Below are 22510 nucleotides of genomic sequence, written 5' to 3' on the forward strand. Positions count from 1 at the left end.
TTGGCTCAGAGTTTCATCAAGTTCCACCACCGGAAAAGTTTGCATTTTATGATGAGGAAAAGGTCGAAAAAGCTTTTAACATGGTAGACAAATTGCCAGACAACATTGACATAACCTATTCCAAATCTGATGATATTCATGATTCAGAGGTGGTAGGTAAAGTCGTTGAAAGTGTCTTGAACGAAGAGTCGGTTCATACAGGTAAATCTGAATCACATGATGAAGATGAAGGAAATCTTCATGATGCATATCTAAAGAACACAAAATCTGAGAAAAGTTTGAATGATGATTCAAAGGGATTGGTTTATACCATGATTGGATCGGACAAATTATTCTTAGACGTTGTATTCCCAATTCAGAATGTGATTTCAGAAAAGATTGACAAAGTTTTCAAGATGGTTGAGATTGAAAAATCTGAAATTCCAAAATTTGCTGGTAAAGGTCACAAAACTTTTTATAACAAACCTGGTTACAAGAAGAAAAACATGAAGGCTGGGTTGGGTTATAAGAAGAAACAAAATTGGAATAAAAATAAAACTCCGAATTTTCAGGCAAAAATGAACTTCGTTCACGGAACAAGTTCCGAAGAAGAGAAAGAACTCAAATTTAGACAACAGTCAAATGTAGAGTTTCAGGCCCAGAAAAAGCAACAACAACAGGTCAAAGATGTTTCAAAGAGAACATGCTTTAAATGTGATCAAACAGGACATCTTGCTCGCAAATGTCCAAATCTGAAACCTGTTGATGTTGAGACGAAAAAGAAGTCTGTTTATGTTCAAAAACAGAAATATGAAGTTGTGAATCAAAAGTCAACCAAGTTTGAATCAAAGCAAACTTGGAAGCCAAAATTGTCAAAGGCTGACTCACAACAAACTTGGAAACCAGTGACACCCGAACTTAGAACAACACAAAGTTGGAAAACAACTGTTGATGCAACAAAACCAAACCAATTTTGGAAACCAAAAGATGTTGTTCAGAGTCCAAATGTTCAAAAAGAGTCACATTTTTACAAACGTGGGACTCCAAAAGGTCAAACATGGAGTGTTAAGAAACATGTTGATTTGGTTAAAAATGAGAAACAAAAACAAATCTGGAAATCGAAAACAGAAACAGAAAGTTCAACTTATGAGGTGAAAAAGGCTGAGGAGTCAATTTCGATTGATTATGATGCAAATTTTCCACCACTTAAGGCTGAAAACTTTAAAATTCAGATTGCTAGAGTCAAGGTTACACCCAAGGCTGATGAGGCTTGGGTGGATACAATGTTTGATTGAACAATTTGATATGCCGGAGCTTCCTTTATCGCGAAGCATGAATCGGCATCCATCTTTAGTGAAAAGAAAATTATAGTGTCGTATTTGATAAAATTTGAATGTGCAGGTGTTTCTGAAGAAAAATGAATGTCAACCAAAGGAAAAAACGAAGCAGCCTGGCACCGGAGGCTGCTGATCCCTGCAATGGTTAAACAGGGAGTTTGTTTGATTTCTGTACATATATAAACAATATTTTCAAAAACTCTAAAAATTGAAAAATTAAAAAAAAAAAAAAAAAAAAATAATTCAAAAATATGTTATTTGAATTTGCCGGAACTCCCAGGTTGGTAATTGAGGAGTAGGAATCGGCATCTTTCTTGAGAAATGTTTTATCAAGGACATTAAGTTGTACTTGATTTAACTTTCGAATTAATTGATGAAAGAACAAGGTGATGAATAAACCCCGTGTGTGAATTAAACAAAACTTATTTTCCGGAAAAACCATTTTGATTGAAACAAACTTAAGTGTTTTGAAATCATAATGGGAAAATAGTTTATTATCAGGGGAAGTTCTGATTGAATACGCCGAAACCCTCACGGCTGAACAAACATGATTAATTTCACTAGATTGAAAAACGGTTTTCAAACTGTAAAAGATCAATGTGTTGTAAATCATGGGGGTACATCTGCAAATCTATGCATGAGATGCAGAAAATGGATGGCGAGACAAAGCTATCAGTATCAGGTTGTCAAATTTTCTTTAAATGGTTTTGAATTTTAGGGGGAGTAAGAGATATTATTGTCAGAAAATCCAAAAACATTAGAAAATTTGAAAAAGCCAAAAACATGATAAAATTCAAAAATTTGAGTTTTTGTTGATAAAAGAGGAAATGATAGTACATCAGTGGACTATCACAGCACGCTAAAGAAATGTAATGTCAAATGTGATAAATGGTCTCACTGATGATGTGACGATAGGTTTTCGTACATTTAGTAGATTTATTCGGGATATAAACCTAAAATTTCAAACTTGCGAAATTTGTGGGGAACACTACTTGGATATATAGGTAACCCCTGAAATCTCGTTTGAAAGGTCTCGTATTCTGATATACTAGGTATTAATACTCTATGATGTCTGGGGTATTATTCCGGGACTTCTGCTGAACGGTAGTTCTGACCTAGTCCTTGGATAATGCTTTGCAGTAAATGCTTGAAACATAGCATTCTAGCCCTCAGTGATTAGACAATAAAATTGATAATCATCTGTTGTAGCTAAAAGATTCTCTAAAGGGGACACACCGCAAAGTCGAAATTGATATCTCTCTGCTGAACGGAAGTTCTGACCTGAGTTCCATCAATTCTCGCATTAAACCCCTAATTTATGTACAGACATCATTGTAGTACTCTTGCCTGTAAGACTGAATATTGAGATTCTGGATACGGGAGTATATTCAAGAGGTGGGACACATAAATCGAGCTAAGTTCCTAAAACATCTAAAGCGTATCCTGAATAGATTGAAAATTGTGTGAAAATTTAAGAGGACAACTATATCGTTAATCGAGGTGAATCGTTTAGAACTTAAAATGATTAAAGCTTAACGGTGCTAGTGATTTGTTTCAAAAACTGATATGATCCTCTTACACGAACTCAAAACAAAAATATTGTCTGTAAATATGTTCGTACATATGTCTTTACTGCTTTATACTTTCAGAAAAATACAAAAAGATTTTGATTTCTGCTTTATTTTCGACAACCGATGTCTGAGTGCTAAGTTTCAAGATCTAAGTATGCTAATCGTGTTTCTGGAAATAAATCAAGTTCATTAATTTGAAACTTGAAGTTTTTAAAATTAAAATCAAAATTTAAAAATAGTTTGTGATATCTCCAAGGTCATTAATTTGGACTTGGATGATCAACCGTGAAGGATTTGGATGCTCATATTGTTAAAATCTTAAAAGAGTCAGTTTTTCGATTTGGATTCTTTATCGCTGTCAAATCTATAAAGCATTTTGATAAGGGGAGAGAGTCAAGATAATCCTGGATATATTCATATTATTATATCTTAAAGCCAGAATCTTGATTTAGAAAGTTTAAAGAGCCAGATTACGATTTCTGGACAATTTCAAAACACTGTCACTTATAAACGTATGAGTGTTGCAGATGTTATTTCAGACTACGATCCCGACAGCCGAGTCTGAGGGGGAGTCTGAAGACGAGCTCAATGCTAACGGAAGCGTGTAAGGAGCCAGGTATCGTTCCTGGAAGAGCTTGTAACTGGAAAGCCAGGTGTCGATCCCAAAGCACGGAAGCTTGTCGAAAGGGGGAGCCTGAAGAGTTCACCGAAAGGGGGAGCTGAAGCTGAAGATAAATCCACCGGGATTATATTCAAGCTAAAGAGAGAGAAAGAAAAGAAAAGAAGCTACAAGTCTGAATGATTGAGATTGACTGCGGCAATATCCAAGGGGGAGACTGTTGGTACATTAATGTCTATCGCCTCCGTCATCACAGTTCGTAGCAGAAACAGAAGAACTTTGTGTTTACAATGTAATATCTTGTTACTAAAAGGCAAGGTGGCATTATTGTAAATAAGGAAAGTTTCCTTATCACCTTTGGCCTATAAATAGAAGCCTTAGGCTTTTAGTTAGAAACTTTTGCCATTTTGATCTTTGGAGCTTAGAGGTTAGAGAGAGAAGCTAGAGAGAGAAATTAGAGAGAGAAAGGCAAAAGGTGATTCACGGTTCATGTATCTTTTCAGATCTATCAAAGAATCACGTTAATAGTACGTCTCGTGTGTTTCGGTTATTCACGTTCACGGTTTCCGCACGTCGAACGTGTCATACGCAATCGTTTCGGAGTCAAACCGGTCCTAACAGATGCACCAACATTTAATACAAGGTATGTGATGTTTATTTGTTACTTTTGATGATGCATTATGCAGGAAAAGGTTATTTGTGCTACTTGTTCATACACACTTGCTTGTTCATAGTTTTTTGTCATGAAAATGGTTACTTGAACATTGTTATGGTTGTAGATGTTGGTTTGATGTTAAAGTAGTGAACTTTTGGGAATCTCTACTTTGTAGAGACACCATGCCCAATTTTTGAGAAAATAATTATAAAATTTTTGTTCACTAGCATCTACAACCATAGTAACAAGCATGTGTGGGGATTGTTGATGAAAAAGGGCCTAACTTTTTGTGTTTGGTTGTGTTGTTTGCTTTGCAATGTGTGTAGGAAAATGGTAAGAACGAAGGAAAGTGTGAGAGCTAGTTCGTCTTCTTCGTCTAAAGGCAAGGGCAAACAACCAGAACAACAACCAAAGAAGAGGCAATATTTGGGTAGAGTTAGTGAGAGTGAAAGTGAGGAGGAAGAGATGATGGAGTTAGACCCGACCGATAAACCAAGGTGGGAATCGGGTCCATTGGATGATCAGCCGGATGAATAGCAGCCGACACTATTTCATGACAGTATGAACCGGTTAAAAAACAAGGCTGCTGTGTTCATCTGTGCGAGGGAAGTTCGAGAGGTTGAATCTGGGTTGTTTAATGTGTTTGCCCAATTCCGCGCCTTAGGATGGGAGGCGGCGCTCAGTTGTTACGATAAAGGACAACAAGAATATGTTTATGGATGAGATTCAAGAATGGATGGCAACCCTCAAATGCAACAAGTATGATAGGCCATCACAGATGAAGTTGACGGGCGAGATTAATGGGATCAAGGTGGAAATGTCGTTTGATACACTACGGAAATTGGCGAAATACGACAATCTACCTGCTCGTGACTACACAATCCCTAGTCTTGATGATCTGTTGGTTAAACTTGAGAAGCATCCGCGGTGGAATGATATGTTAGCGGCTTTGTTCTTGCCCGGTACTTATAGTGAAATCTTGTACCGGAAGAACTTGAAGATTGAAGCAAAATTGTTGCTAACCATTTGCATTTTGAATGTCATTCCAAGAAGAGGAGATAAGGAACAAGTAAGATACCCGGAAGTGCCAGTCTTCTATTCGTTGCTCAATGGGTCTCCTCGGTTTCCAATTCGGTATTTGATTATGAACCATCTTTGGATTTGCCAGAAAAAATTGGGGAGGAGCATTATCCCGTATTGCCGAATTATCATGGGATTGATGAAGCAGTTTAAGGCGATCACATCGGAGGATAGAGGAGCAATGAAAAGGCACAAGCCTTTTGAGATTCAAAAGATGGGTATTGGGTGGACCTACACTCAATCGGAAATGTATCACAAGCTCAAATCGGAGGGTCAAAGATGGCGAGCATTGAAAGTTGATGCAAGAGCTCTTCTACCGGGTAAAGAGGATGAACCAGAGAGTGATGCGGAACCTCCGAGTGGTGATGAGGATTATGCGGATGAGCCTCATGGTGAGCATGTGGAGGTGGGCCAAGGGGGCCCAAGCAGGAGTTATGGTGGCGGTTTTTATGATTATACAAAGCACTCATACGAGCCGAATTGGGCTTACGATGGCACTATGCAAGAGGTTATTGAGAACCAACGTCCTCCGACACCTGTTTTTGAGTCATGGTCGGGTTCGGAGCGTACTTTATTTGATCAACATTCGATGATGAGTGCTAGCATGGAGCGGGCCTTAAAGCATAATTTCGATCGTCAAGAATCGTGGAACCGTGCACATGCTTACTCCCATGAGCTAGAGATGAATAACTGGTATGAAGATGATCAAGCACGAAGGATGCATGCGGATTGGCATGCCGGGCGGCCCGTGGTTGTGGATCCACCTCCGGTGGATTATGCGTCTCTACAACCATATGACGGTAATGTATCGTATCCAACCCCGCCGCTCCATCATTCACAATGGCTAGACCCGCGTCAACAACAAGGAGCTTCGCAACAAGGTGGAAGTGGTAGCGGTGCATTTTCTTTCGGAGAATGGAACGAGATGATGTCTTCCATTTTCGGGCCTCCTCAACTGCGCTACTATTAGTCAGGTCATGCTCCTTCTTGTATATTTTGTGAATATTTGTTGGTTTGTTATGTTTATGGTCGGGTGGTTGGGTGGTGTTAGTTTGTGATGTTATGTTTTGGGTTGGAAGAGTTGGTGGTGTAATGTTTAAAAGATGAAAAATATAAAAAAATATAAAATGAAAAATACCAAAAAGAAATTTGTGGTTTGAGTGTATGAGCTTTCAGTTGGTGTTAAAGAGTTTTAGTGATCAAATCCTCCTAAAACCATACATTGGGGTCAATGTATCCCAAGTGTGGGGATGGGGGGGGGGGGGAAATTATGAGGTTTTTGAAAAATTTTTAAATCAATCGAAACAATGTAAGAATTTGAACACCTTGGACTAACCCCAAATAATGCACCGGCAACACTTAATACCCTTTTGTTCTTGGTAAGAGTTGAAGCCACACATGTAAATAAATAATACTTGTCTTCGATGAGCGTGGCAACGGGTGGGGGTGCATTAGAACTTGTGCCTTAATACGGTTTGAGTCCTTAGTTGAATGTGAATGTAAAAAGGATAAGGGCAATTAGGTAGCCTCGTCTTGGTGAATGCGAGTGTGGGATTTGGGGGGTTGGACCTCATTAATTATATATATGAGCATGGTTGCGAGAGGGGCGGGGGTTTGGACATTTAGTTGCCCAATTTTGTGCCTAAAAGCCTATCGTTTGTTACCCCTTAGCTAGTTCCTAAAAAAAATTTTCCCGACTTGACCCGGTCATATAGTGTAGTAGTTAGTTTAGTAGTGTGTAGATATGTTATTGAAGGTTTGCTTTGATAGCTTTATTTGTTTGATTAAAAAAATAAAAAAATATCAGAAAAAGAAAAAAAAAGGAAAAAAGCAATGAAAAAGAAAAAGAAATGATGTTTAGTTGTCATGTACATAGAAGTTTAAGTTTGGTAGTTATTTGTTGTTTCATTGTGTAATAAAAGACCGGGTTAAGTTTTCGCTACTTCATATATATTCCATTTCCTACCCATTCGCCTAGCCTCATTACAACCTTAAAAGTCCCTTTGATTTGCATTTATATTTGGCACTTGTAGGAGGAGGACCGATTTAGGTACATGCCTATAGTTGTGAACCACCCGTTTGCCTTTTGTGTGACTAGCTCATAGTTGCTAGTGCTTACTTGTTGCCGAGAGGAGAGACATAGCGAGGGGTGCATTATTTTGGGTGTTAAGAAAAGGGTTAGTAAAGGGACTACATGTTTATGCTTGGTTTATGTTGATCGTTTGTTTTGAAAATGGTTTGATGAGTTGCTTGGGACAAGCAACAGTTAAGTGTGGGGATGTGACGGGTGGTCCATAGGACAACCCTTAATGATGTTAAAAGACGAGTTTATCCCTCACTTGATCGCGTAATTATCTTGAATTAGATGACTACGGTTGCTTATGTTTCAGGTACGTTTCGGGAGCTAAAAATGGATAAAACGCGGCTTTGGACGGATTGGATGGAATGAGTCATGCATGGAAGGAAAGAAGAGAAGAAACAAAGAATTCAGGGCTCCACCGTAATTTACGGTGGCCACCGTAAATTACGGTGGCCCTGAAACATGCAATTTTCCACCGTACCTCAGTAGTGAACCACCGTAACAAAATGAAGTCCACCGTAACAAATAAATCGAGATTTAAACCACAAGAAGAGAAATTAGTCAAAACTAGAACAATTTCAGGTCCAACAACAACAATTATTCAACTAAATACAAAAATTGAACGGTTCAATCTGCTCATGTAACCATTAAACACGCGAGAAACTGAAAATAAACAGAAATCAACAAAAAATCAAACTGTGATGAACAATATTCTACAAAATCAAACCTTGAGGCTATGCGTTTTGAATGACCGGCTGACGGTTGATAGCTGACGGTTGATAGCCGACGGATGGTGAATGGCCGGCGGATGAGGGATGTGGCCGGCGGACGAGGGAAGCAACTGGTGGAACTGGATGGCCGGCGGCTTGAGAGTTGAGAGAGATAAGAGATTAGGGTTTTGTTTCTTTTTTTTTTGAACTAGATATGAAGACCAGAAGACGTGAGGTGAGGATTTAGGGGCTGAAATGTGGATATGCTCCTACATCTTTATTTTTATATTTAAAAATATAATATATATTTAATAAATATAATATATATATATATAATAATAAATTCGATCGAAACCGAACGAGCGACGAGCGAGCGTACCTATGCTCGTGCTCGGTTTGCTTTTAAACCGAACCGAGCTGCTCGGCTCGGTTTTAACCGAGCAATGAATCGAACGAGCATATTTCCGAGCTTTTTCGAACGATCATCGAACGATCTTCGAGCGCCGAGCAGTTTGGACACCCCTAGTTTTGAGGTCGTGATACATCTTATCAGAACCAGGATGTACTGAGTAATGAGACTTGTGTGCTTCATCCATTATAAGCTCACGTAGATTACCATAAAATGGAACCCAAATGCGCCCCGCCAAGTAGTAAGCACCGTCTTCCCTTAGTTCTAACCGTTTCTTCGATCCCCGCAGGGACTCAGCCCTGATGTTCTCTTCCTTCAATGTTTCAACCTATCACGAATTTGGGCAGGAAGACTAGAGTGAATGATAAGCTGTAACGCACGTACATGCTTAGGTTTGGTTTCCTTTCGACTGAGGGCGTCATCCACCACATTGGCTTTGCCTGGATGATACTTGATCGCGCATTCGTAGTAGTTAAGAAGTTTGACCCATCAACGCTGTCGCATGTTCAACTCCTTCTGGTCGAAGATATGCCGGAGACTCTTGTGATCGGTGTAAATGGTGCACTTGGTACCGTACAAGTAATGTCTCCATATCTTAAGAGCAAACACCACTGCTCCCAACTCCAAATCATGAGTAGTGTAGTTCTTTTCATGAACCTTAAGTTGGCGTGATGCGTAAGCAATGACTCTCTCACGTTGCATCAACACCCAACCAAGACCTTGGATTGACGCGTCACAATAAACCACAAAATCGTTTGTGCCTTCAGGTAACGAGAGAATAGGTGTGCTGCAAAGCTTCAACTTCAACTGCTGAAATGCGGATTCTTGAGCATCACCCCAACGATAGGTGACACCCTTCAGAGTAAGAACAGTAAGAGGCTGCGCAATCCTTGAGAAATCCTTGATAAACCTTCTGTAGTAACCCGCCAAACCCAATGGCGGATTTCAGTTGGTGTTCGAGGTGCATGCCAATTCTTGATTGAGTTAACCTTGGATGGATCAACATGAATCCCATCCTCATTCACCACGTGGCCTAGGAAATGGACTTCATGAAGCCAGAAGTCACATTTCGAAAACTTTGCATACAGCTGTTCTGCTCGAAGAAGTTCCAGAATGAGACGTAGATGTTGCTCGTGCTCCTCCTAACTCTTGGAATAGATCAGGATGTCGTTGATGAAAACAATAACAAACTTATCCAAATAAGGTTTGCATACTCGGTTCATAAGATCCATGAAGACCGCAGGTGCGTTTGTCAACCCAAAAGGCATGACCAGAAACTCGTAGTGTCTGTAACGAGTCCTGAATGCTGTTTTGGAGATGTCCTCGTCTCAGACTCTCAGCTGATGATAGCCCGATCTCAGATCAATCTTTGAGTAGTAGCTCGACCCTTGCAACTGGTCGAACAGGTCATCTATACGCGGGGGAGGATAATGATTCTTCACGGTCACCTTGTTGAGCTCGCGATAGTCTATGCACATTCGAAAGGTACGGTCTTTCTTCTTTACAAACAAAACTGGTGCTCCCCAGGGCGAAGAGCTAGGACGGATGAAACCCTTGTCCAAGAGTTCTTGTAGCTACGCAGACAGTTCTTCTAGTTCTGATGGGGCCAAGCGATAAGGTGCAATAGCTATAGGCGCTGCTCCAGGAGCTAGCTCGATTTGAAACTCGACCTGTCGATGAGGCGGAAGGCCAGGTAATTCCTCAGGGAATACCTCAGGAAAGTCGCGCACGATCGGAATATCTTCGATCTTCTTTTCCTTTGTTGAGGTGTTAGAAACAAAAGCCAGAATAGCAGTGTGGCCCTTTCGCAAGCACTTCTGGGCCTTAAGAAAAGAGATGATGCCCACCACAGCACCACTCTTGTCGCCACGAATCACGAGAGGTTCCTCATCAGAACGAGGAATGCGGACGATTTTCTCCTTGCAAAGAATCTCTGCTCAATGTTGGGATAACCAATCCATCCCAATGACGATGTCAAAGCTACCAAGAACAATGGGGATAAGATTGATAGAGAAGATCTAACCAGCTAGAACGAGATTACAACCCTTAACCATATGTGTGGCCTCAAGATTTTTACCATTAGCTAGCTCTACAACGTGCTTGGTGTTTAAGGGAATTGGGGCATGTTTAAGCATCTGACTAACTCTTAGAGACACATAACTAGTATCGGCACCCGAATCGAATAAAACAGAAACAAAGAAATCATCCAGTAGGAACTTACCCATCACAAAGTTGGGATCGTTCGTAGCATCACCCTGACCAATCACAAAAGCACGTCCCCTGGCACCATTGCCATCATTGTTACCCCCATTATTGTTTCCATTTCCTTAGTTATTGTTGTTGTTCTGATTCTGGTTCAGCTGTGGACAGTTTCTCTTGAAGTGACCTTCAGCACCACACTGAAAACATCCCTTATTACCCTGCTGTTGTTGCTGCTGCTGGTTCTGTGGAGCTTGTGGCTGCTGTTGACGATTCTAATTCGCAGGATATGGGCTCCTACAATCCTTGGCTGCGTGACCAAGCTTGTTGTATCTATAACAGCAACCCTTGCTACACAGCCCGCTGTGGTGCAAGTTACAACGGTTGCACTTAGGCTGATTTCCCTTGTACCCTCCTTGTTGACCAGGGCTCTTGTAGTCGTCAGTCTTTCGCTGTTGAGACTGGGACTGAACAGGAGCTGAACCCTTGCTTGAATTTCCATACCATTTGTGCTTGTTGTCACTAGGAGCATCAGATGTAGTGGTAGCACTAATACGCTTTGGCAGTCTGTTCTGCTCAACTGCCTGATCAGTGAGACGGTGGGATAGTCGAATGACCTGCTAAATCATGAGAAGGTTAGCCGAAGTCACCATACTCTGAATCTCTGACACTAAACCCTTTATGTAAAGCTCGATACGTTTGCAGGGAGGGTCCACCACAGTAGGACACAAAGCAGCTAGTTCGTTTGATCTCTTGGTATACGCCTCAATCTCAGACCCCGTCATCTTCAAGTCGTAAAACTCCACTTCCAGCTTGTGAATGTCATCACGATGACAATCCTCCTCTTTGATCAAATCTTTAAAGTCGTTCCATAGGGTGGCATTAGCAGCTGCCAACCCTAGCATTTGAACCTGAGCATTCCACCATGTGAGCGCAACACCTTCAAGAGTTCCCGTAGCAAACTTTACCCTACTAGCAACAGGGCATTCACATATTTCGAAGACAAATTCGAGCTTCTCGAACCAGTGGAGGAGACCTACAGCTCCTTCTGTACCACTGAAGGTACTAGGTCGATAGTCCATAAAAGTCTTGAATGTACACACGGGAGGCTAAGCATGTTGACCTGTCGCGCGAGAAAGAAAGACAAGGTTAAGCACGAGAGTTGGTTCGCGAGAGTAGGATCTAAACATCCTAGGATAGGTCGTAATGGCAGGTTATACCTCCTGCTTGAGCTGTTGTGAGTGCCTCAGCAACTCGTTCGTTGATTAGAGCTGTTAGCTGGGCTTGGTTCAAGTTCAGGCGTCCACTCATGATCTTCACATCGAAGGAAACACAAGTGAGAAAGGTGTCACGAAAGTGTGAAAATATGGGATGACAGAAGAGAGCAATCACACAGGGTTTCAAGCAACAATTGTTTATACCAACTAGGCACACCATGATCAATGCCCTACTTTAACTAACAGGCAGGCAATATAAAATAAACTATATCACCTACAGTGTTAAGTCTTGCATGTGGAGCGAAGTGTCGTTGTGCATCGTTGAGCACTGTACAGGTTATAGTCTGGTTTTGTCAAAAAGCTTTTCCCTTTTTAAAACCAAGTTCACTATAACCAATGGCTCTGATACCAATGTGTCACACCCCCAAAATCCACAAGCGGAGTATCACCACAGGAGGCGTGACATGACCAGGATCAAGCCACCAATCATATTGAAAAACGTATTAAAGTAAATATAAAACCAACCACAATATATTTGGTGTCCAAAACAAATTAACTAAGTTCAAGTTATCAGCGGAAGCATAAAGTGTAAAACCAAAACATAAATTTAAAAGTTCAAATATTTAACATGGAACTCAACAGTCCATGTCCCACAACGACCTCTCCTTCTCGTGCAAGCTCCATCTAAGCACCTAACGACCTGCAAGGCAGGTAGCAACGAATCAACAACAAAGTTGAGCGAGTTCATAGTTGGTGTTCATCTTAAAGTTGTTCCAAAAACCATAAGTTCTTTCGAAAACCATGAGTTAACCAATTCCTTGTTTCCCAAACCATAACCAGTGGGGGCTACCCCATGTTAACCACTAGACCCTGACTGGAGTCATGTTTATGTGCCCTGCGTCAATGTCTATCGTCATTGACTAAGTGCCCAGATCCATTAGTCCACTCCTGTCCTCTGCGGCAAGGTGCGAGGCTTGTCAAACCAAATAGCGCTATTTAACTAATGACCCGCTCGCCATTGGCCCGGCGATTAAGTCAATATAAAAAGGAGGGACTTCATGATAGAGTTTTGTCTAGTAAGTTATATGTTGTCATCCTTCCTACGGAGGAGGGAGGTACGTAATCTACCCAAGGAGAATATGCAGGTTTAATGTTGTCATCCTTCCCATGGAGGATGGAGGTACATATCCTACCCAAGGAGAATATGCAGGTTTCATTATTAATCCTTAACCCATTCCCAAACTACCGAGAATCCCATGCTTTGTAGAAAGTGTGAACTCACCTTAGGTTAGCTCGGTAGATAAACGGAAAGTCACTTGAGCTATATGTGGTCAACCACGTCCTAACATGGTTACCATACAAGTCAGGTCTAGGTTCAAGTAGTGCACATAGGTTTACACATAAACTAAACAAGTTACAACACATAACGAGCATGGCAAACACATCGATCATATTAACAGTAGCATACGATTCAGATAGACATAACCCAAACTTGTGCGACTCAAATAATTGGGCTCGCACAAGTTCAATGGCCCAACCGTCTTGTGCGATTTGCTAATTGAAGCCCAAAGATATTCGGCCCAACCTATTGTGCGTCCAGCACAACTTGTGCGACTCACAACGGGTTGTGCGACTGAAACAAACCCGGCCCAACAACATAAGCAACCCAGCATTCACACGACCCAATCAAATAAACATAAATTAACTTGTGCGGTCCATTTAACCTTGTGCGACCCAGATTAACTTGTACGATTACATTTATCTTGTGCGACTGGATATTGGGCGGTTCGGCCCAACAACATAATAGGGTCCAAACAATTGTGTGTGGCCCAAGACTTGTGCGATCGGCACTGCCTTGTGTAGGGCTGTTCACGAGCCGAACCGAACCGATCAGACCTTTGCTCGTGCTCGGTTCGTTTACAAACTGATCCGAACCGAACCGAGCATTTTTTCAACCGAGCCAAAGTCGAGCGAGCGTCTTTCGATCCGAGCATTTTTCAAACGAACGTCGAGCGAGTATCAAGCGTTGCAGAATAAACAAGGAAAGTTACAATGGTAGTGCTAGTTATTAGAGTAAAGTGTAGTTTTCGTCCCTGATGTTTCGTCCAATAGAACACAAGTAAAAACTTAACAAATAACAAGGAATACAAAAACAATCAACTAGTTCTATTGAGATTAACTAAGCGGGAAGATAAATCGTCGACCGATTGAAACATACCCTTGTTCTATCGGAAGTTTGAAATTGAATGAATCAATTGAAGCAAAACCCTGACGAGTTGGCGTCTTGGCGAGTGGCGATGGAGAAATCGAATAACGATGGCCAATGGGGGGTTTTGATTAGGGTCTTCTACTTCTGAATTAAATGGCGGGTTGAGACTTGAGTATTGATTGATGCTTCACATTTTCGTATTTGAAATTTTGACTCAATTACTCAAATGGACATTCAAGTATTGGATAATGGACTATTGGTATTGGATTTCAATTCTAATTATTTATATGAGCTCTATCTAAATCTTCGACCAAACATTCTTCATGTTGGTCTCTAGTCATTTCATTAAAAATGATACACACACAAACACAAATATAGAGGAAGATAAAAACATTACGGCTTAACGTACATCACGTACAACAAATAACTACGCACGTTCATTTTAAAATGACACACGTTATAACTCAAAAATCCAAAATCATGCATGTTGAAAACAATAATCACGCATATTGAAAACATTGATCACGCATGTTATAGAACAAAATCACGCACATTGTCGTACGTGATGTACGTTAAGCCGTAATGTATTTTACACTTCCTCCACAAATATATATGTGTATATATGTATATATTTAAAAATAAATCGAGCCAACCGAACCGAACCGAACTGAGCGGACCTTTGCTCGTGCTCGGTTCGTTTACAAACCGAACCGATCCGAACCGAGCATTTTTTAATCGAGCTTAATCGAACGAGCAAATTCTGAGCATTTTTCGAGCGAGCATCGAACGAGCCTCGAGCGCCGAGCAATTTGAACAACCCTAGCCTTGTGCGATCCACAATGTCTTGTGCGATCATGCAGTTCCAAGTTGTGCAATATTCCTAAACAGTTGCACCTATCTTGTACGACTGTCTTATGTGACCAGGGCTTGTGCGATCGGATCAGATCTTGTGCGATCTGATCGTGTGCGACTCGGTTAACTAATTCCCTTAATTCATGCAATCAATTCCCAAATCATTCAAATAGTTTCCAAACCTTGTTATCATCGATCAAATCAAGCAATTACCATTAAATTCCTATGAACCCTAATATCGTAACACCCATCATTATCATCATCGAACCAAACAGTGAGGTTAACACCAAAAATCCTTAATTCAACATGCAACAACTCTTGACAAACATACTAATCCGGATTGTCTAAATCAACGATTTACATACTAGCATGAAATCTAAACCACGAACATCAACCAATTCCTCATGTAAATCAAACGAATCAACTAACCCTTCAATCTAGTAACACGTGAACCAATTTTTCATGAACACTACATCCTATCATTTACCATCATAATCAATCTCATGAATCCATATCATCAATGATTATATTAACAAAAACCCTAGATCATCATACAAGATTATAGCATCACAACATCAGTTATCATACAAATAAATAATGACAACACACTAACAGGTTAGGAGGTAGAACAAAGATTGATCCGAATCAAGAGAGCTTCGAGGAAGAGGTTGCTGCCGTCGAGTTTGAGAAGGAGAGTGAGAGAGATTTAGGGTTTGGAGTGTTTTGAATGTTTGCAAAATAATGAGGAGTATACCCCCTCCTCATGAGGTTATGCGCAACAAATGGAATGGGCCGAACCCATTGCGGGCTGCCTGTTGGTGCATACATCTGTCAACTTCGTCTTGTATCGAGTCTTAGATTAGATTGTATAGATCAGGGCACGTTGTATGAGAAAATATCAAGGTTTAGAGTTTTGGAAGCTGATTTCGCTCCAAGCTGCTGATTCCGCTCCAAATGTCAAGTGGACACTTTCGAGCGGAATCACAAGCTTCTTATTCCGCTCCAACTGTCTCGTGTCCTTCCGAGTGGAATCAAGGGCCTATATATAGGTTATCAGGAGCGAAATCAGTAGAAGAGTTCTTGTATTCCATACCGAAGTGCTGCCGGTGTGAAGACTGATTGTATTCGTGATTTTATCAATATAATCAGTAGTTAAAGTGAAGAATTAGTTGTTTCTAAGTCTATTTCTTGTTTTCCGCACCTGAAATAGATCAGAACCTCTCTGAACGACGCATTCGGGTCAGTCCAACGATCCTAGAATTGGTATCAGAGCTCAGGTGGGGGAGTTCTGCAGAGATTAGCTGGATTTCATCAAGATTTCTTACACCTATACCTTCTTTCTTCAACAGAACAAGATTTAATGGTCAAAACCAGATCAATTTTTCACACACTGTGTAAAAAGACATATAGACGAACCCTTGAAAGTTTCACTGCTAAAATCAGACTAAAAATAGACAAAATTAACTTTCGAAATGATTTTGCTCGAATGGACCATTTCTGATTCCGCTCGAGAAGTCTAATTTTGCTCCAAAATATTGGGTGATTTCGCTCCAGGGTATTGTTTTTGTTGTTGATTTCGCTCCAGATTACTTGAGATTCCTCTCCAGAGTGTCATTTCTGTGTTTCCGCTCCAAAATACCTTCTGATTCCGCTCCAGGGTACAGGTTCTAAGTGATTCCGCTCCAGAGTTGGTTCTGATTCCGCTCCAGACTGCCAAACTTCTGTTTCCGCTCCAAAGCTGTTTGTTGATTTCACTCCAGAAAGACATAGTGTTGATTTCGCTCCAAACTTCACTTGGTTGATTTCGCTCCAGTGGGTTGTTTGCTATTTCGCTCGAAAAGCATCTGTTTTGAAATACGTGCTACTGAAACATGGATAACGATTTCCACAACGCGTTTGCAACACCGTCTACTCCGGCTGTCATTGCTCAAGCCATGCATTTGGAAAACGAGACAGGAACTACTCAAAAACCCCCGAAACTCATGAGCATTGAGGAGTATTACGGATGGAAAGATCGTTTCGAAAACTGGGTTAAGGCAAACCATTTAAGGTCATGGGAATGTATTCTGAAGAAGTATGTTTTGCCAAGAACTGATTTACAAGTTGAGAAAGAAATATCTGAGTTTACGGTTCAAGAAAGAGATATGTACAAAGCCGAGAAGATGATGATCAGTCTATTACAGCAAGCGATCAAAGAAGACATCTTTATCTTGCTTCAACACGACAAAACTTCAAAATCAATCTAGGATGCTCTTCGAATTAAGTTTGAGGGAAGTGAACACATGATTAAAAGCAAGAAGGCATTGCTCAAGAAAGAGTTTGATTTGTTCACAAGTTTGCCCGGAGAAGACACGAAGAAGTTGATTGAAAGATACTGCCACTTAGTGCGATCCATGTCGATGCTGAGCATAACAAAAGATCATGAAGAGTGGGTAGATAAGTTAGCAGACGCTTTACCGCAAAAAGAATGGGGAACTTACTTGATGATTCTGAAGAATACTGGGGTGTATGATGGATTAACTATTTCTCAGTTCATTGAGAAAATTGAGGGTCAGGATCTGGAACAGCAAAAGATCGCGAGGATGAACAGTCCAAGTGGTCAACAGGATGTAAAAATGTACTACAAGGGTAGTGTTCCGGAAGCTGAAAGAAGCCCGAAAATTCAGACTGCGTTTAGTGCTGGGGATTCTATAGAAAAAGCTGATCAAAGTTCAAACAAAAGCAGTGGATTCTCTTCATATGCGAGTGTCAATCCAAAAGATTCAACTACAAGTTTCAGTTCTCAAAGCACAAAGAGTGGAAGTGGTTATGTGATACAATGCAACATTGCATTGAATCTTCCAGACGGCCAAAGTTTTTCTGAAGAGGTTGCGAAAGATCATATGGCTCTACTTGGTTCAGTGTTGCTATCTTATGAAGGTTTAGTGGCTGGAAGGATCGGAAATCCTATGCTTACAAAGGAGGATTACGATCAGATAGACGCCGAAGAGATGGAACTGATGGACATTAAATGGTGTCTAGCTAGTGTTCTTAGACAAGCTGAAAAGTACAAGCTGATTACTGGGAGAAATGACTTTCTTGATGCACATGTGTCTACTTTAGGTTTTGATAAATCTAAAGTTACTTGTTTTCGATGCAGGGAGAAAGGTCATTTTAAGAGAGAATGCAAGAACATGGAAGCTAGTGGGGCTCAGAATCCGTTCGGAAAAGATGACTATTACCGGAAAGCCATATATCAACAAGTTGGTCAACAACAACAGCAAGAACCACAGGTGGCTCATGGTAGAAAAGCGATCGAGGATTCAAAAAGAGCATGCTTTGTGTCTCCACTACCTCTTTCTCGATTTGTGTTAATGGGGAGGTTCATGGTTATTTTAAGGGTAGTCAGGGATTAAGACAAGGTGACCCGGTCTCTCCTTACTTATTCACTCTAGTCATGGAGGTTCTAACGGCCATCTTACAACATGCGGTAAGGATTGACTCTTCTTTCAAATTCCATAACAAGTGTGAACGTCAACAAATTATCAACCTTTGTTTCGCGGATGACGTGTTTATCTTCTCGAAAGGTGAGATTGCTTCGGCTAGATGAATTATGAAGTCTCTTGATTCTTTTGCTAAAATGTCCGGTTTGTTTCCAAGTGTTCAGAAGAGTACAGTTTATTTCTCGAATGTGCCATCTTATGTGAAGACTGCTATTTTGAACCTTATGCCTTTTAAGGAAGGTTGTTTGCCGGTGAAATATTTGGGTGTGCCTCTTATATCCTCGCGGCTTCTTTACAAAGATTGTCAAATCTTGGTGGAGAAGCTGGACAAACGTATTATGCATTGGAGGAATAAGTTACTCTCTTTTGCAGGCAGGTTGCAACTTATTATCTCTGTTCTGTCTTCTTTACATATCTACTGGTCGTCTGTATTTATGTTGCCGAACCGAGTGATTGTTAATTTGGAGGCTTTGATGCGGAACTTTTTATGGTCCCATGATAGTGCTTTTCAGAAAGGTCGGGCGAAAGTTTTGTGGAAAACGGTTTGTGTTCCTAAGCATGAGGGTGGGTTAGGTATTCGTCGGATAGGAGACGTTAATATTGCTCTTATGGCAACGCATACTTGGAGTATCCTTACGAACCGTCGGTCCTTGTGGGTTGAGTGGGTTCACGCGTACAGGTTAAGGGGCAAAAGTTTTTGGGCTTGCAAGGTTCCGTCTACTTGCTGTTGGTCTTGGAGAAAAATTCTTCAGCTTCGTCCTATTTTGAGAAACTTTATATGGTCCGAAATTGGTAATGGTTTAAACACCTCAGCTTGGTTTGATACTTGGAGCGAGCTAGGGCCTCTCGTGCAGATTTTTTCTCCTCGGCTCATCGCTAATGCGGGGTTTGACATGAACTCTAAAGTGTCCGATGTTTATTCTGATAACTTATGGAGGTGTCCAGATGCGTGGAGGGATATTTACCCGGTTCTAAATCAGCTTGATCGGTTGTCATTGGATCCGAACAAGTCTGATAAACTTATGTGGCGCCATGGTGATGATAAACATGAGTTTTCTTCCACTCGAGCTTGGGATTCAGTTAGGCATCAAGAAGAGCAGGTTAATTGGTGTAGTATTGTGTGGTTTTCTCAGTGCATCCCGCGTCATGCTTTCTTAATGTGGCTGATCATGAGCTGGGATATTTCGCGAAGAAAGAACATGAACATGATGTGTTGTTTGTTATGTTATGCTAATCACGACTCACATAATCACCTATTCTTTGAAGGTAAGTTTTCGACTCAAGTGTAGGTTATGGTTAGGCATAAGGTTGGCATGGATTTGGTTCAGCCGAAGTGGGATGAAGTTGTTAAGTGGTTGTGTGATCGTGCCAAGTCGAAATCCGTCAATGACTATGTTGCGAGACTGTTAGTGGCGGCTAGTGCTTATTTCATTTGGCAGGAGCGTAACGCTAGATTATTCAAGAATCAATTGCGGCCTCCGGAATCTATTAGTGAACTTATTACTCAACAAGTGCGGTATAAACTGATGGGAGCGAAGCTGAAGGATTGTGCCAATGTTCGAAGGTTGCTAGGGGATTGGGAGATCAAGGGTTCCGATATGCAATATGATGGCAGCTGATTAACTGTTATTATATGTGTTAGTTTTGTCTAGAAAGTGGTAGTCTAGTGGCTTTTCTGTTTAGTGGTTGTTTTGTTTTTGGTTGGTTTTTCTGGTTGTTACTGTCATGGGGCATGTCCTATGATAGAACTAGTGTAGGCTCTCTACACTACTTGTGTTTTTTGGTTGTGAATATATAAAATCACCGGGGTAACCCTTTACCCAAAAAAAAGAGCATGTTTGGTGGATTTTAATTGGAACAAATACATATCAACCGAAAGCAAAGCATGCGTAGTTGATCAAGAAGATGAAAAGCTACTTGAAGGCTTTAGCTGGGATATGTTTGTGGATGAAAATGGAGATTTCAAAGCTTTCATTGCAAAAATTGTGAAAGAACCTGATATGTTCACTGAATGGATGAAGTCTATCGGTGAAACTGTGAAGAAGCATGAGTAAGAGTCTGTTGCATCCGATGAAAGCTCACAGAGTGCAGAGGAAAGTTCACAAAGTGATGCAAGTTCAGAAAAAGAAGTCGTCTTTGATCAAACACCATCTGATTCTGGTTCATCGGATGATAATTCTGAAAAATCAATCGAGTTTGATCAGTCACCAACTGATGACAGTAGTGACGATGAGGAAGAAAAACACATTAATATTGCAAAATCTCATCTCTCTCCTAAAAGTTTTCATTTCTATTTTGTAGATCGCCTAGAGAAACTGAAGGAGAAACGAGCTGCAAAAGAACAACAAGAAATGAAGGCTGGAAGTGTTGTTCAAAATGAGGAAGCTGAAAGTGTTGCTGAGGACATGGTTGAGACTGAACAAGTTAGTGAAGCAGAAAAGGTGACCGGAACTGAGAAAGTGATCGAAGTTGAAAAGATCATAGAAGTTGAAAAGATTATAGAGGTTGTCAAGCCTTGCTTGAAGTGTTTGGAACCTTACAAAGATTGTGCAGTCAAAGATGAGAAGCTGGCTGAGTATGAAAAGAAGAAGGAGCAGTTGTTGTTCAATCTTAACTATGTAAAAGAATCTTATGAGGTCTTGAACAAAATAGTAACTGGTCTTCAAAAGACAAATTCTGAGAGAGAACAAGCACTAACGATGATGAATGCTATTATGATGAAAAAATAGAAAGCTATAAACTTCTACATCGAAGAAAGTGCTAAATGGAAGCAAGAGTTGGAAACTGAGAAGATCGAGAATGAGAGAATCAGACATTTATTGCAAAGTTACTCTAGTTCTGATTATCTTATTGATAGAATTTATCCAACTGTTGCAGGTATGGAAGCTTTTCAGGATGAAAAGACAAAGAAGAAAGATACTGGTAAGAAACCGACTGTTAGCTATAACAAGTGTCCGCCTCCAATCTGGGAAGGTTATTCTCCTAGAAAACCAAACGAGGAGCAACTTGAAAAAGCAGTCAATATAAAGCTAAAAACTGATACAACTGATGATTTACCAGAAAATATTGACGTCACTTTCACATCGTCTGACACTGATCATGAGTCTGAGTTAATCAAAAAGGTGGTCGATCAGGTATTAGATACTGATGAGGAGTCTGAGTCAAAGTCAGAGTCTGGAGGTTCAAGTTCGTCAGTCAATGGTCCAAAATCGTCGGTTAAACGGTCTTATAGTAAAGAATTTTTGTTATCAAAATCAAATTTGAATGATGAAACATTTGAAGTAGCATACACTTTAAATGATTCTGACAAATTATACTCTGACAAAGAGTTTCCAATAAGAAGTGTCAGATTTGAAATGATCAAAAAGGTTTTCAAAATGACAGAAATCAATATTTCTGAAATAAAAGATTTTAATCTTACTGGAAAATCTAAAAAGTACACTTCAAGAGTTCAACAACGTTTAAACAAGAAAAAGGGTTACAGTTCTGGTTTTGGTTTTCAAAAGAAACCAAACCATAACGGTAAGCTCAAAAAGAAAGGTTTAGGTTTTATTTATCCAGAAAATTATAAAAAAGAGAAAAATACTAAAACAAAAACAGAATTTGTTTCAGGAGGTAGTGCTGAGGATGAACAGAAGAAACCGTTCTGGAGACAATCAAATCAGGAGTTTCTTGCTGAGAAGAAAAGGAATGGAACTGGAGTGTTTCATCCAAAAGAAACTCGAACCTGTTTCAAGTGCAATGAAGCTGGTCACATTGCATGGAATTGTCTAAAAAATATCAAGACAAAACAGGGAGTTTCTAAAAAACTGAAAGAAAAAATTATTGATGTTGAACCACTAACTGAACAATTTAAAATTTTTGAAAATTCAAAATATGAAGTTGGTGAATGTTCCAAGAAAAATCTTTACAAAAAGAAAGGAAAAGACAACCAAGTGTGGGTTGTTAAAAAGCATGATGAGAAAGTTGGCGATGAATCTGGTTCCACAAAGCCAGAAGAGCCACAGGTTGAGGTAAAAAATTCAGTGAATGATGATGAGTTTCCATCACTGAAGTTTGAAAAAGTTAAACAGAAAGTTGGTAAGGTTGAGATCTCGGTTCAGTTTTACTC

The 22510-nt window shown here is 40.3% G+C and overlaps 1 protein-coding gene across 1 annotated transcript; it reads left to right on the forward strand.

The window, feature by feature from the left end:
- The first annotated feature begins 18509 nt into the window (after positions 1-18509).
- Positions 18510-21298, forward strand: LOC110931892. The gene is made up of 4 exons (XM_022175264.1): positions 18510-19499; positions 19689-20010; positions 20701-20974; positions 21277-21298. The coding sequence occupies exons 1-4, from the start codon at positions 18510-18512 to the stop codon at positions 21296-21298; spliced, it is 1608 nt and encodes a 535-aa protein (XP_022030956.1).
- The last annotated feature ends 1212 nt before the right edge of the window (positions 21299-22510 follow it).

Source organism: Helianthus annuus, chromosome 3 (genome assembly GCF_002127325.2).
Source record: "Helianthus annuus cultivar XRQ/B chromosome 3, HanXRQr2.0-SUNRISE, whole genome shotgun sequence".
NCBI classification, from domain to species: Eukaryota; Viridiplantae; Streptophyta; class Magnoliopsida; order Asterales; family Asteraceae; genus Helianthus; species Helianthus annuus.

Coding starts and splice junctions, on each gene's coding strand:
- LOC110931892 (XM_022175264.1), top strand. CDS start 18,510: ATGAAGTCTCTTGATTCTTTTGCTAAAATGTCCGGTTTGTTTCCAAGT. Junction 19,500..19,688: donor TTAGGCATCAAGAAGAGCAG/GTTAATTGGTGT, acceptor ACTCAAGTGTAG/GTTATGGTTAGGCATAAGGT. Junction 20,011..20,700: donor TTCCGATATGCAATATGATG/GCAGCTGATTAA, acceptor TCTATTTTGTAG/ATCGCCTAGAGAAACTGAAG.